The 13,018-nt window shown below is 39.7% G+C and overlaps 1 protein-coding gene across 1 annotated transcript in view; it reads right to left on the bottom strand.

Annotated features, from left to right (window-relative positions):
• Nucleotides 1–5,463: 5,463 nt before the first annotated feature.
• LOC119421152 overlaps nt 5,464–13,018 on the bottom strand; it is a 19,087-nt gene continuing 11,532 nt past the window's right edge. Inside the window, exons 4-5 of the mRNA XM_037688541.1 lie at nt 5,648–5,787; nt 5,464–5,562 (exon numbers count right to left, since the gene is read on the bottom strand). Of these exons, the coding sequence (XP_037544469.1) occupies nt 5,464–5,562; nt 5,648–5,787 (239 nt within the window). The remainder of the gene's footprint in view (nt 5,563–5,647; nt 5,788–13,018) is intronic.

The raw sequence follows: 13,018 nt of genomic DNA, 5'->3' as shown, positions 1-13,018 counted from the left end.
ATAACTTCACATCTATATTTCATCTAAATTCTCTCCATTAAATTTGTTTTTTTCAAGAAAATAATAATTTGATCTTTGACTTTACCAGCATCACTACTAAAGATATCATTAATTGTAAATTTTATATTCATTTTAGTTATTTCTTTTTGGAAATGTCTTCTTTCTAATTCATATCCACAACATTCCATAAAAACATGTTTTACTGTTTCAGGGAGATTACAGTTATCACATAACCCCGTGGCATGTTTTCCTATTACTTTAAGAGAGCTATTGAGACCCGTATGTCCTATTCTGATTCGGGTCATTATTGTTTCTACTTTTCTGTTTCTTCCCGTTTTCTTTGTGCCTCCTACCTTTTTCTGAATGTTATACAAATGTCGTCCTGTATCAATTATGTCCCAATTATCCTGCCATATATTCGTAACATATCTATTTATTATCATTTTACACTCAGATTTACTTAATGGAATTTCATAGTTTACATTTTTAGATTTTACTGCCTGTTTAGCAAGAATGTCTGCACCTTCATTGCCTTCCACTCCCACATGTGCTGGAACCCAAACAAAATCTACAGATATTTCCCTCAAGTGAAGTTTATATAGAATGTGGTAAACCCTGTCAATTAGGTCTTGTCTTTCTGATTTACTTGATTTGATGCTTAATAAGACTGCCATATTATCCGATGCAATGACATATTTTTGACCATTATATTTTTCAATCCATTCTAAACCCATGATTATAGCTAATAATTCTACTGTGTATACTGTCAAGTTGTTTGTTGTTCTTTTCTTCATCTCTATATTTAGATTTGGGATGTACACTGCTGCTCCTGTTTGTCCTGATTCTGGATCTTTTGATCCATCTGTAAATACTATAATTTTATCCATATGTTGTTTATGAAAGAATTGTTGCACTAAGAAGTTTTCTGAAATATTTTTCCCTTTATTTTTGATTAATTTATGTAATGATAAATCGACAGAAGGATAAATATATAACCAATGATGGATACACGATTGATTAACTGTTGGACTTAATTCTATTTCATGCAACCCTGCATAGTGAGCTTTGATATTACCTATCCAGCCAAAACTATAAATATTTGTTTTTTGATGTTCCCAACATTCCTGTAATATATTATGAACTGGGTGTGTTTGGTCATGTCCTTTAATATTAATCCAGTATAGTAACATTTGTTTCAATCTTCTTATTCGTAAAGGCATTTCCCCCATTTCAACTTGTAGAGCTGAAACTGGTGATGTTCTAAACGCTCCACTGCATATTCTGAGTACTTTTGATTGTTCTATATCCAGAAGTTTTAAATGAGTTTCTGCTGCTGCCATATAGCTAATGCTGCCATAGTCCATTGTTGATCTCATAAGTGATTGATATATATTTACTAATGCTTCCCTACTTGCTCCCCATTCCCTTCCTGTTAAACAACGCAATAAATTATTAACATTTTTACATTTTATTTTTATTTTTTCTATATGTTGCTTCCATGTAAGTTTTTCATCAAAAATCATGCCTAAAAATCTTATATCCTTAACCTGTTCAAGGTTTTGACCATATAACTTTAAGGAGATAGACTTATGTTTTCTAGAGAAGCAGATAACTTGAGATTTTGTTGTTGAAAGTTTAAAACCCCAGTTATTGGACCATATTTCAACTTCATTGATTGCCTTTTGCATTTTATTTCTGAGATATTCTACATTACGACCACGAATCCATAAAGCTCCATCGTCCGCATATAAAGATTTACTGATTCCATGATCTATTTTATCAAATATGTCATTGATCATTATCAAGAATAATACTGGGCTACAAACACTACCTTGAGGAGTACCATTCTCCACAATATATTTACTTGAAAATTCCTTTCCCACTCGCACTTCTATTGTTCTTTCAAACAAAAAATTACTTATCCAATTAAATAGTTTTCCTTTTACCCCAAGTTTTTCCAGTTTTACTAATAAACCTTCTTTCCAAAGTGTATCATAAGCTTTTTCTATATCGAAAAAGACTGCAATAACTGATTCTTTGTTAGCTTGTGCTTTCCTTATCTCTGACTCGAGGCATAAAATAGAGTCCATTGTGTTTCTCCCTTTCCTGAATCCACTTTGATTTGGTGATAACAGATTATTAAATTCTAAATAACTATATAGCCTTTTATTTATTATTTTTTCCATTGTTTTCCCCAATTGTGAATTCAAAGCAATGGGTCTATAGTTGGAAGGATTTGAAGGATCTTTACCTGGTTTTAATATTGGTATTATTATTGAATTTTTCCATGAAGTTGGTATTTTACCACTATCCCAAATTAAATTAAACAAAATTAATATTGCTTTAATAGAATTTTCACCCATATGTTTTAACATATCGTAACAAATATTGTCTTTTCCAGGAGATGATTGATTAGTATTACTAAGCGCTCTTTTAAATTCAAATAAAGTAATAGGTAGATCCATCGTCCCTCCATTGACAGTTTTTTTGTTATCTATATTTGGATGGTTTTTTAATATATTGCTCCTCAACTCCCTAACATTTGCTGAAATATTGTCAGAACTATGTATTTTAACCAGAGTTTTAACTAATAATTCTGCTTTATCTAGATCAGTTATTGCAACAGTGTTTTCATTTTTAATTATTGGGATTTCATATTTCCTAGTTATTCCATTCATCTTCTTTATCATCCCCCACACATCTGATAATTTAGTTTCTCTCCCTATGGTAGAGCAATATTTTTGCCAGTATTCTCTTTTTGCTTTTCTTATTGTTCTCCTAACAATTGCTTGTTTCCTTTTATAAAATATTAACTTTTCAATTGTATGCTGAACTTTTAGTTGTTTAAATGCTTTATTCCTTTCTTTAATAGCTTTTTTACAGTCCTCATCCCACCATGGAACATTCTTTTTAATTCTACTTCCTGTACTTTTAGGTATTGCTTTATTTGCATTCTGTATAAGTATTGTTGTTAATTTTTCATTAAATTCTTCAATATCTTTAATATCTTCTCTAATAATTTCTCCACATTTAATTTCAGTCAGATTTTGAAACTTGATCCAGTTTGCTTTATTAAATTGCCACCTAGGTACTCTAAATGTTTTTCCTTTAAGAACATCCAGTCCTATTTTAATGGTTATTGGATAATGATCACTACCAAGTGATGTTTTATTTATTACTTCCCACTGCGTAATTCCTGCAATGTTATTTGAGGTGACTGTTAAATCTATTGCTGTTTCTGTGTTCTTTGTAATATTATATCTGGTCCCTGTTCCATTATTTATGCACACCAGTCTGTTATCATCAATGAATTCCTCTACGTTTCTGCCATTTATGTCTGTGTGATCACTTCCCCAAAGATTATTGTGAGCATTAAAATCTCCACACCAAACAATTTTCCCCTGTTCCTGTCCTCTAACTATATTCAGTGTTTCAATAGTTAATTCTTTACATGGATTATAATAATTAATAATGATCATTTCATCCCTACCTGTCCATATTTTAATAGTAATGTATTCATGCTCTTTTCCTATATGGATTATACTGTAACCTATATTATTTTGTACAAGGATCATTATTCCTCCACCCCTTCCATTACCTCTATCTCTTCTAATGGCAGTGTACCCATGTAAAACAAAATCTAATTCTGGTTTTAACCAGGTTTCCTGAATACAGATGATATGTGGTTTTTCTTGTAGTTGTGATATGTAATGTTTAAAATCTTGACCATTTGAGATGAGACTTCTAGCGTTCCATTGAAATATGTTTATGACCATGTGGAAGTAGCACCTTCTGACTGAGTTGGTGTTACTCCTTTACCTATCATATTTTCTACAGCTTCCCAACCAAGGTCTTTAACATCTAGATATTTTTCTGCAGCCCTCACTATGATTTTAATCTTTTCAGTTTTCTTTACTGTCTGAGCTGAACAATTAATCACTTCCACCATAAACAGCACAAAATCCTTTTTGTTCACTATCATTGAATCATTAGGTATTTTAGAGCATCCATCACAAGTTTTTGGTTTTATATTTGGTGTCACTGTTGGTTTTGGCTTCTCTGGTTGATTTGGGATTCTTTTCACAGCTTCAGCATAAGTTATCCCTTGAGCGAGTTTCACTTTTTGGATTTCCTCTGCTCTTTTACTGTATTGACATCCACGGTAAGCAGAAGTGTGTTCTTCTCCACAGTTACAACATTTAATTTTTGCCTCTTTTTCACATTTCCCATATTCATGTTCACCTGCACATCTTCCACATCGTTGTTTTCCTTTACAGATTGCTGCTACATGTCCAAATTTCTGGCATTTAAAACACCTTAACGGAGGAGGAATGTATTGTTTCACATCATAGCTCATATAGCCTATGTAGACTTTACTTGGTAAACATTCACCTTCAAATTTAATCAAGACTGACAAGCTGTTACATCGTTCTCCATTTCTTGTTGTTTGCAGACGTTTAATTTCTTTCACTTTTGCTCCACGTATGTTTGCTTGAATTTCTTCATTTGAGATTTTTAAAGGGACTCCACTAATGACTCCTCTACCCATTTTTTTTGTTTTCAACCAGACTGCTCTGAACTTTCTTTCCTTCCATTTTGTGAATCTTAATTGCCTTTCCTTGTTGAATGCTGTCTCTGCAATGAACAAAAAGTGCTCCGCTTCGTAAAACCTTAGCGCTAAGGACTTCACCTATTAGTTTATTTATTGTTTTGGTTAATTGTATTGGGTTCCATTCACCAAAAGATTCTCCCTCTTGATTTAATTTAATAATAACTTTATACTCATCTTTTGGTTTCTTAGTTACTAGTTCATTTTCCTCATCCTTTTCTGGGTTAGAAATATCTTCAGCTGATGTCTGCTTTTTACGCTTTTTTCTGCTTTTTGAAGCAGCTAACTTACTCCAATCTTCTTCATTTCCGCCACTATTTTCTTCCATTTCATCAAACTCACTTCCTGATCCAGAACTTCCCTCTGCAACCTCCTGCCCATTCACAGCCCAGCCGCTGCCAACCGCCTTACCAAATTGCTGACTCATCTTTTCTCTCTCCGTCATCCATCCGCTCGAAAGCATCCGCCGTCTCAAGATGATTCACTCCTATCTTCACCCGTCTCCGTCTTACCGTCTCGACCATGAATATTCACCTTTTATTTTAATCTTCGTTAGAGTAAAAGAAGTACTTCCGGTGACTCTTCTTCTGGTGTTGTGTCAGCTGTGTAGTATTTGCTCCGCAGCGACGCTTACTGTTTAAGAGAAGAACTGCAGAGAGTGCCTCACGTCAGAAGGTCAGAAAACTTTCCATCCAGTCGTTGTCACCATCTTCAGGTTCGGATCCAGAGTCTGATAAGTCCTTTAGCTGAGTGTCAGAGTCATTCACATCATCACCTTCATCATCCTCACTGACTTCAGTCTCTGAAGAGCTGCAATCATCTCCATAAGTATTTAGATCTGAGTTTCTGGTAGTCTATGCTCCTCCACAGTCCTCTCCACCAGTTGCTACTTTCATCTGGTCAGCTGAGCTGCTGGTTGGAAGATCTTCCTCTTTTACTTGGTGCTGATGAAGCTGTAAAAACATAAGTTTCTCTTCAACTTTCTCACTCTTCAAAAAGGAACAGCAGTGAATGCAAACCCGGTGTTATCTTTTTCACACAAAACTGCTCTCCCTCTTGACTGGTCCACAGTTCCTCCTCTTCCTCCTTTATGTTGAGGGTCCCTGGATCCTGTTGGTCCACACCAAGCATCTGTACATCAGGAGCTTCTTCTTTAATAAGCACCATCTGCTGAACATCTGCAGGGAACACTGAAAACATGAATATCAGGCACAAATGCATTGCTTTATATTTACACATACAGTGGTGCTTGAAAGTTTGTGATGCCTTTAAATTTTTCTACATTTCAGCATAAAAACGACCTAAAACATCATATTTTCACACAAGTCCTAAAAGTAGATAAAGAGAACCCAGTTAAACAAATGAGACAAAAATATTATACTTGGTCATTTATTTATTGATAAAAATGATCCAATATCACATGATTTTTCCCAAGATTTGTTAAGCTGTTCCATCAATAATGCACTAAATTAAATTAAATATTGACGAGAGCATGTAGTGTTCACATGAACTAAGTTTTAATTTATATCCGTCATGGCCATTGTGAGACAAACTGCCTTAAGTGTACTCGTCAATGTTTGAACGTAAACAAACAACTTGTATTTTGCTTATTTATAAAAAAATATAGGGTAGACTTTTGGTAGTGAATGATGCATATTTAAAGGTTTGTTTTATAATGCAGTAATATATACTGATCACAAATAAATAAATAAATAAATAAATAAACAACTAAGAACTGAACAATGCTTTAAAACAGAGCTGTAACACAGAATAGAGCTGTAATTTCTAACCCGAGCCCTAATCCCGGCCCCAACCGACCCTAATTTGGGGTGGGCCGGGCCATGATAATGTGCTGGATGGGCGGGCCGGGTCGGTGTCCGACTTTTCATTAGGTAAGGATTAGCCACGATCCAATTATATGATAGCATGGCCTGCCATACTTCAACCAGCTGCATGCAGCCATTTCACTGCAAGCTGACCAGCCTTGAAAGAGGTAAAAAGTTCAGTTAAGCTTTAGATGGGACTGTACAGCCAGGCAGCGATCAATTGCCCAAAAGGACGTTCATTCAGCCGCTGCACTCAGCGGACGCATGCAGCCGACAACCCAAACAGTTGAGATCCCAAAGCAGATGTGTGTCAGAGCAGGGTCAGTGACTAAATCAGAACGCAGGATTTAAATGTTCTTTTACGGCCATGAAAGGACAAACACTTCTCAGCTCCGAATCTTCTGCCACTTTTATTCAGCTGCGCGTCCCCAACGACAGGTGTATTCCAAAGCAGATGCGTGTGTCAGAGCTGTCCACATGTCTCAGTAATGCAGGAGAATGCAGTCTGAAACAGGGTTTAAATCCTCTTTTACGGCCATGAAATAACAAATACCCCTAAGCTCAGAATCTTTTGCCCCTTTCATTCAGTTGCGCGTCCCCGACCGTTAATAACTAATTAAAAATGTCAGGTTTTTTTTTCCTGGGTTTGGACCTGTAATTACTGTTAATTTGTCGGGTCGGGTGGGGTTCAGAAATTATGACTGCGGGCTGGGGCTGGGGTCGGGTCAGACCAGATTTTTTGGGCCTGAATGCAACTCTACTAGCCAGTGAGTTTGATACAATTGTTAAATCAACGATGGACTCTGCTCCTGTTCTTGCCTTTAGTCTTGTTCTCCTCCCATCATTAATACATACTAAAATTTTATTTCCCATTATTTCTTCGATAACCTGTCCATTTTTATCATTACATTTCTCCCATACTGTGCTATTAGCATTAACTAAAATTCAAATTCAGAAATACTTTATTAATCCTTGCCGGACGTGGGTTACCGGGGCCCCACCCAGGAGCTAGGCCTGGGGGAGGGGCTCGTCAGGCTCAGCCCGGGTTGGACCTTATTTCACTCTAGAGTTGCCCGTGGTGAGAGGCATCGAGCTTGTGTGGGTCTACTTGTAGCCCCCCGACTTGGTGCCCGTGTGTTGGAGTTTTCCCTGGTAGATGAGAGGGTGGCTTCCCTTTGCCTTCGGGTGGGGGGGACGGGCTCTGACTGTTGTTTGTGCCTACGCGCCAAACTGCAGTTCAGAGTATCCGGCCTTCTTGGAGTCCTTGACAGGGGTGCTGCAAGATGCGCCAGCTGGGGACTCCTTTATTCTGCTGGGAGACTTCAATGCCCACGTGGGTAATGACAGTGTGAACTGAAGGGGCGTGATTGGGAGGAACGACTTCTCTGATCTGAACCCGAGCGGTGTTCTGTTGTTGGACTTCTGTGTTAGTCATAGTTTGTCCATCACGAACACCATGTTCAAACATAAGGGTGTTCATAAGTGCACTTGGCACCAGGACACCCAGGTCGTAGATCGATGATTGACTTCATAGTCATGTCATCTGATTTGCAGCCATTTGTTTTGGACACTTGGGTGAAGAGGGGAGCTGAGCTGTCAACTGATCACCACCTGGTAGTGAGTTGGATCAGATGGCGGGGGAAGATGCCGGACAGACCCGGTAGACCCAAACGTGTAGTGAGGGTTTGCTGGGAACGCCTGGCAGAAGAACCCGTCAGAGAAATCTTCAACTCACACCTCTGGGAGAGCTTTGACCGCATCCCAGCTGAGGTGAGGGACATTGAGTCTGAGTGGGCCATGTTCCGTACGTCACTTGTTGAGGTAGCTGTCTTGAGCTGTGGCCACAAGGTTGTTGGTGCTTCTCGCGGTGGTCATCCACAAACTCAGTGGTAGACACCTTGGGTTAGGGAGGCTGTCAAGCTGAAGAAGGAGTCCTATCTGTACTTGTTGGCCAGTGGGACTCTGGAGACAGCTGAGGAGTACCGGAGGGCCAAGAGGTGTGCAGCCTTGGCTGTTGCTGAATCAAAAGCTCAGATGTGGGAGGAGTTCAGTGAGACCTTGGATAAAGACTCTCGGTGGGCTCCAAGTAGATTCTGGCAAACCATCAGGCAGCTGAGGAGAGGAAAGCAGCACTTTACTAACACTGTTCAGTGAAGGTGGGGTGCTGTTGACCTCAACCAGTGATGTCCTCGGGAGGTGGAAGGAATACTTCTCGGACCTTCTCAATCCCACCAGCATGTCTTCCATGGAGAAAGCTGAGTCGGGGGACTTTGGGGTTGATCCGTCCATAACCATGTCTGAGTTCGCCAGGTAGTTAAAAAGCTCCGAGGCGGCAGGGTTCTGGGAATGGATGAGATTCACCCTGATTTCCTTAAGGCTCTGGATGTTGTGGGGCTGTCTTGCCTGACACGCCTTTGCAACATCGCATGGCCATCGGGGGCAGTGCCACTGGACTGACAGACTGGGGTGGTAGTTCCCCTCTTCAAAAAGGGGGACCGGAGGGTGTGCTCCAATTATAGGGGCATCACTCTCCTTAGCCTCCCTGGTAAGGTCTATTCAGGGGTACTGGAGAAGCGAGTTCGATTGTTGGTTGAACCTCAGATCCAGGAGGAACAATGTGGGCTCCATCCTGGCTGTGGAACACTGGATCAGCTCTTTACGCTCACTAGGGTCCTTGAAGGGTCATGGGAGTTTGCCCATCCAGTCCACATGTGTTTTGTGGACTTGGAGAAGGCATTCAACCGTGTTCCTCGGGGTACACTGTGGGGGGTGCTCCGTGAGTATGGGATTGGAGGCACGTTGTTACGGGCTGTTCAGTCCCTATACAAGCGCAACAGTAAGTCGGACCCCTTCAGGGTGGAAGTTGGACTCCGCCAAGGCTGCCCGTTGTCACAGATTCTGTTCATAACTTTTATGGACAGAATTTTTTTGTGCAGCCAGCTGGCGGAGGGTTTCCGGTTCGGCGGCTTCAGGATTCCATCTCTGCTCTTTGCAGATGATGTGGTCCTGTTGGCATCATTGTGCCGTGATTTTCAGCTCTCACTGGAGTGGTTTGCAGCTGAGTGTGAAGCAGCTGGGATGAGAATCAGCACCTCCAAATCTGAGGCCATGGTCCTCAACCTGAAAAGGGTGGATTGCTCTCTTCTGGTCGAGGGTGAGGTTCTGCCTCAAGTGGAGGAGTTCAAGTATCTTGGGGTTTTGTTCACGAGTGAGGGAAGAATGGAGCGTTTGATTGACAGACGGATTGGTGCAGCATCTGCAGTATTGCCGACTCTGTACCGGTCTGTTGTGGTGAAGAGAGAGCTGAGCTGTAAGGCAAAGCTCTCTGTTTACCAGTCGGCCTACGTTTCTACCCTCACCTATGGTCATGAACTCTGTTGACCGAAAGAATGAGATCGCAGATACAGGCGGTTGAAATGAGTTTTCTCCGCAGGGTAGCTGGACTCTCCCTTAGAGATAGGGTGAGAAGTTCAGTTATTCGGGAGAGACTCAGAGTAGAACAGCTACTCCTTCACGACGAGAGGCACCAGTTGAGGTGGTTCAGGCATCTGATAAGGGTGCCCCCATGGCGCCTCCCTAGAGAGGTGCTTCGGGCATGTCCAACTGATTATAATGATTTTATGATGTGAAATACTTTGAATACCAAACTTCTACAAATCAAATCCCTCCTATAAGTCCATCCTCAGTTAATCACACCTTCTCTTTCTCTCCTTTCTCAGTTAGTGAGGTAAATAAACTGTTAAAAGGTCTTGATCCTAAAAAATCTGCAGGACCAGGTGAACTTTCTCATTTCTTAAGGCTGGCCGCTCACATCATTGTAGTCCCTGTGTCCCACATCTTTAACCTGTCCATAAGCCAAAATTCCATTCCAGATGCTTGGAAAACAGCATGTTCTTCCTTTGCTGAAGGGAGGTGACCCCACCTCACTGAATAACTATCGGCCAATCTCTAAACTCTGCATTTTAGCCAAGGTCATAGAAAAACTGATAAACTCTCAAATCAAAAAGTATGTGGACTCATTTAACATCTTACCTCCCCATCAATCTGGTTTCAGGAAACAACACAGCATGACTGCTTAACTGAAGGTTCTTAATGACGTTGTTGAAGCACTGGATGCTAAGGATTATTTTGCTGCACTTTTCTTAGACCTGTCTAAAGCTTTTGACACTGTGGATCATGACATCTTGTGTCATAAGCTCTCAGAAATTGGTTTCTCAGATCACACCATTGGTTATGTCTCTATCTTTCAGATTGGATGCAATGTGTTCAACATAATGGTACTTCCTCCAGTTAACAGTCAACAATGGTGTACCACAAGACTTCAGTCTTAGGACCCACCTTCTTTACGATCAACATAGGTAATGTAGGCCAGAGCATCCTTGACGCATCCTTACATTTCTATGCTGATGACACAGTTGTTTATTGTCAAGCTAAAACAGTTGCTAAGGCTTTCCAGCTTTTGCAATCCGCATTTGACATCATCCAGTCAGATGTGTTCCACCTCAAACTTGTCTTAAATGCCAATAAAACCAAAGGGATGCATTTTTTCAAACAGAAAGTCAGTCCCAGCAGTTCTTCCTCCGATTTTATCATCAAATGGTGTCCCTATTGAGTTTGATTCCTACAAATATTTGGGTATCTCGGTCGACTCGCATCTCTCTTTTAAGCTCCATGTGGAACACCTAGTAAAAAAACTGAAAGTTGAACTGGGTTTCTTTTTCGAAACAGATCCTGTCTAACTGAATGCTAGGAAACGCCTTGTAACTGTGACTTTCCTTCCCTCCATCGATTATGGTGACATTATTTACAAGAATGCTTCTACAAGCACCCTGCAGATGTTGGATGCTGTCTATCACAATGCACTAAGATTCATAACTGGCTGTGATTATTGTACCCACCACTGCACCCTGTATTCACTGGTTAACTGGTCATCATTAACTTCACGCAGACTCTCTCACTGGTATATTTTCATCTTTAAATCACTTCTTGGTCTGTTGCCTTCATACATCTCCTCCTACATGTATCTGCGTGAGTGCAGCTACAGCGTGCACTCTCGACATTATTACCTGCAGTGTTCCCTCAGTGCGGACTGAACTAGGCAAAAGGGCCTTCTCCTACTCTTCTCCCGTTTCCTGGAATATCTTGTAAAAAGATCTGAAGCTCTCAACCTTGACCTCTCTAAGTGGCTTTAAGAATCTGTTGGACTCCTGGCAAGGACCAATGCAGACATGTTCCTGTTTTTAGTTTTCTACATTAGCCTTATAATCTAGCTGTTTATGCTACTTTTTTTGCCATCTTATTTCAATTCATATAAAAAAAAAAATCAAAAAAAAAATCTGTATGCCTCTTTTATGATTGTCTGTTGCTGTTGTCCATTGTTGTCATCACTCTTTGTTGAAATCAGGTCTCTCTTGTAAATGAGTCCTCGAGGCTCAATGGCATTAAACTGTCTAAATAAAGGTTGAATGAATGCAACTTGGTGGACAAGCCCCCCCCAGTGGTCTGGTGAACTTTTGTTTTTCTGAGTTTACAGCATATCTTATTCAGTTATATTTAGTTTTTGCAGCATTTTTTCTTTGCATTAATTTTTGGTTTCAGTGTTTCTTTATTTTCTGTGATTTCAGATTTCTTCTGCTTCTTTTTAATTTTGTTGTTTATTTTGGAGTTTGCATCATTCATGTGTTTGCAACACATATTAACCATTTGCTGTGTTTAGCCGACTGCAGCTTGTTTGCAGCTGTCGTCTACCGTGGAGGCAGGACTCTTCAGCGACTAGCCGTGAAAGACTTACCTCTTCTGGGGTAAGTTGAACTAGACTTTTACAGAAGCTCTTATAAAAAAGTGAACCATCATCTAGTGGCGAAATATAAAAACTGAAAGTTTGGTAACAAAGGTACGAAGAAAAATTATTAATAAAAGGAATGCTTTATTTTATATGAGATTAAAAAAAGACAATACAAATGTTATTACTCACAGCTAAACTGCTTTCATCTGGTGTGGATTATCATGTGTTTGTTTAAATGCGACTTCAGTCCAAAACTTTGTCCACAAAGATCACAAACAAATGTTTTCTGTCCTGTGTGGACTATCATGTGTGTGTATAAAGTTGACTTGTGTCCAAACCTTTGTCCACAAAACCCACAAACAAATGTTTTTTGTCCTGTGTGGACTATCATGTGTGAATTTAAAGTTGACTTATGTCCAAACCTGTGTCCACAAAGATCACAAGCAAATGTTTTCTGTCCAGTGTGAACTATCATGTGTGAGTTTAAAGTTGACTTATGTCCATATCTTTGTCCACAAAAACCACAAACAAATGTTTTCTGTCCTGTGTGGACTATCATGTGTGAGTTTAAAGATGACTTATGTCCAAATCTTTGTCCACAAAGATCACAAGCAAATGTTTTCTGTCTTGTGTGAACTATCATGTGTCTGTTTAAATATGACTTTCGTCCAAAACTGTGTCCACAAAGATCACAAGCAAATGTTTTCTGTCCTGTGTGAACTATCATGTGTGTGTTTAAAGTTGATTTGTCTCCAAACCTGTGTCCACAAAGATCACAAACAAATGTTTTCTGTCCTG

Source organism: Nematolebias whitei, chromosome 15, assembly GCF_014905685.2.
Source record: "Nematolebias whitei isolate Nwh7 chromosome 15, NemWhi1, whole genome shotgun sequence".
NCBI classification, from domain to species: domain Eukaryota; kingdom Metazoa; phylum Chordata; class Actinopteri; order Cyprinodontiformes; family Rivulidae; genus Nematolebias; species Nematolebias whitei.
Note: the sequence above shows the minus strand (reverse complement) of the source record. Positions and strands in the feature narration are given on the sequence as shown.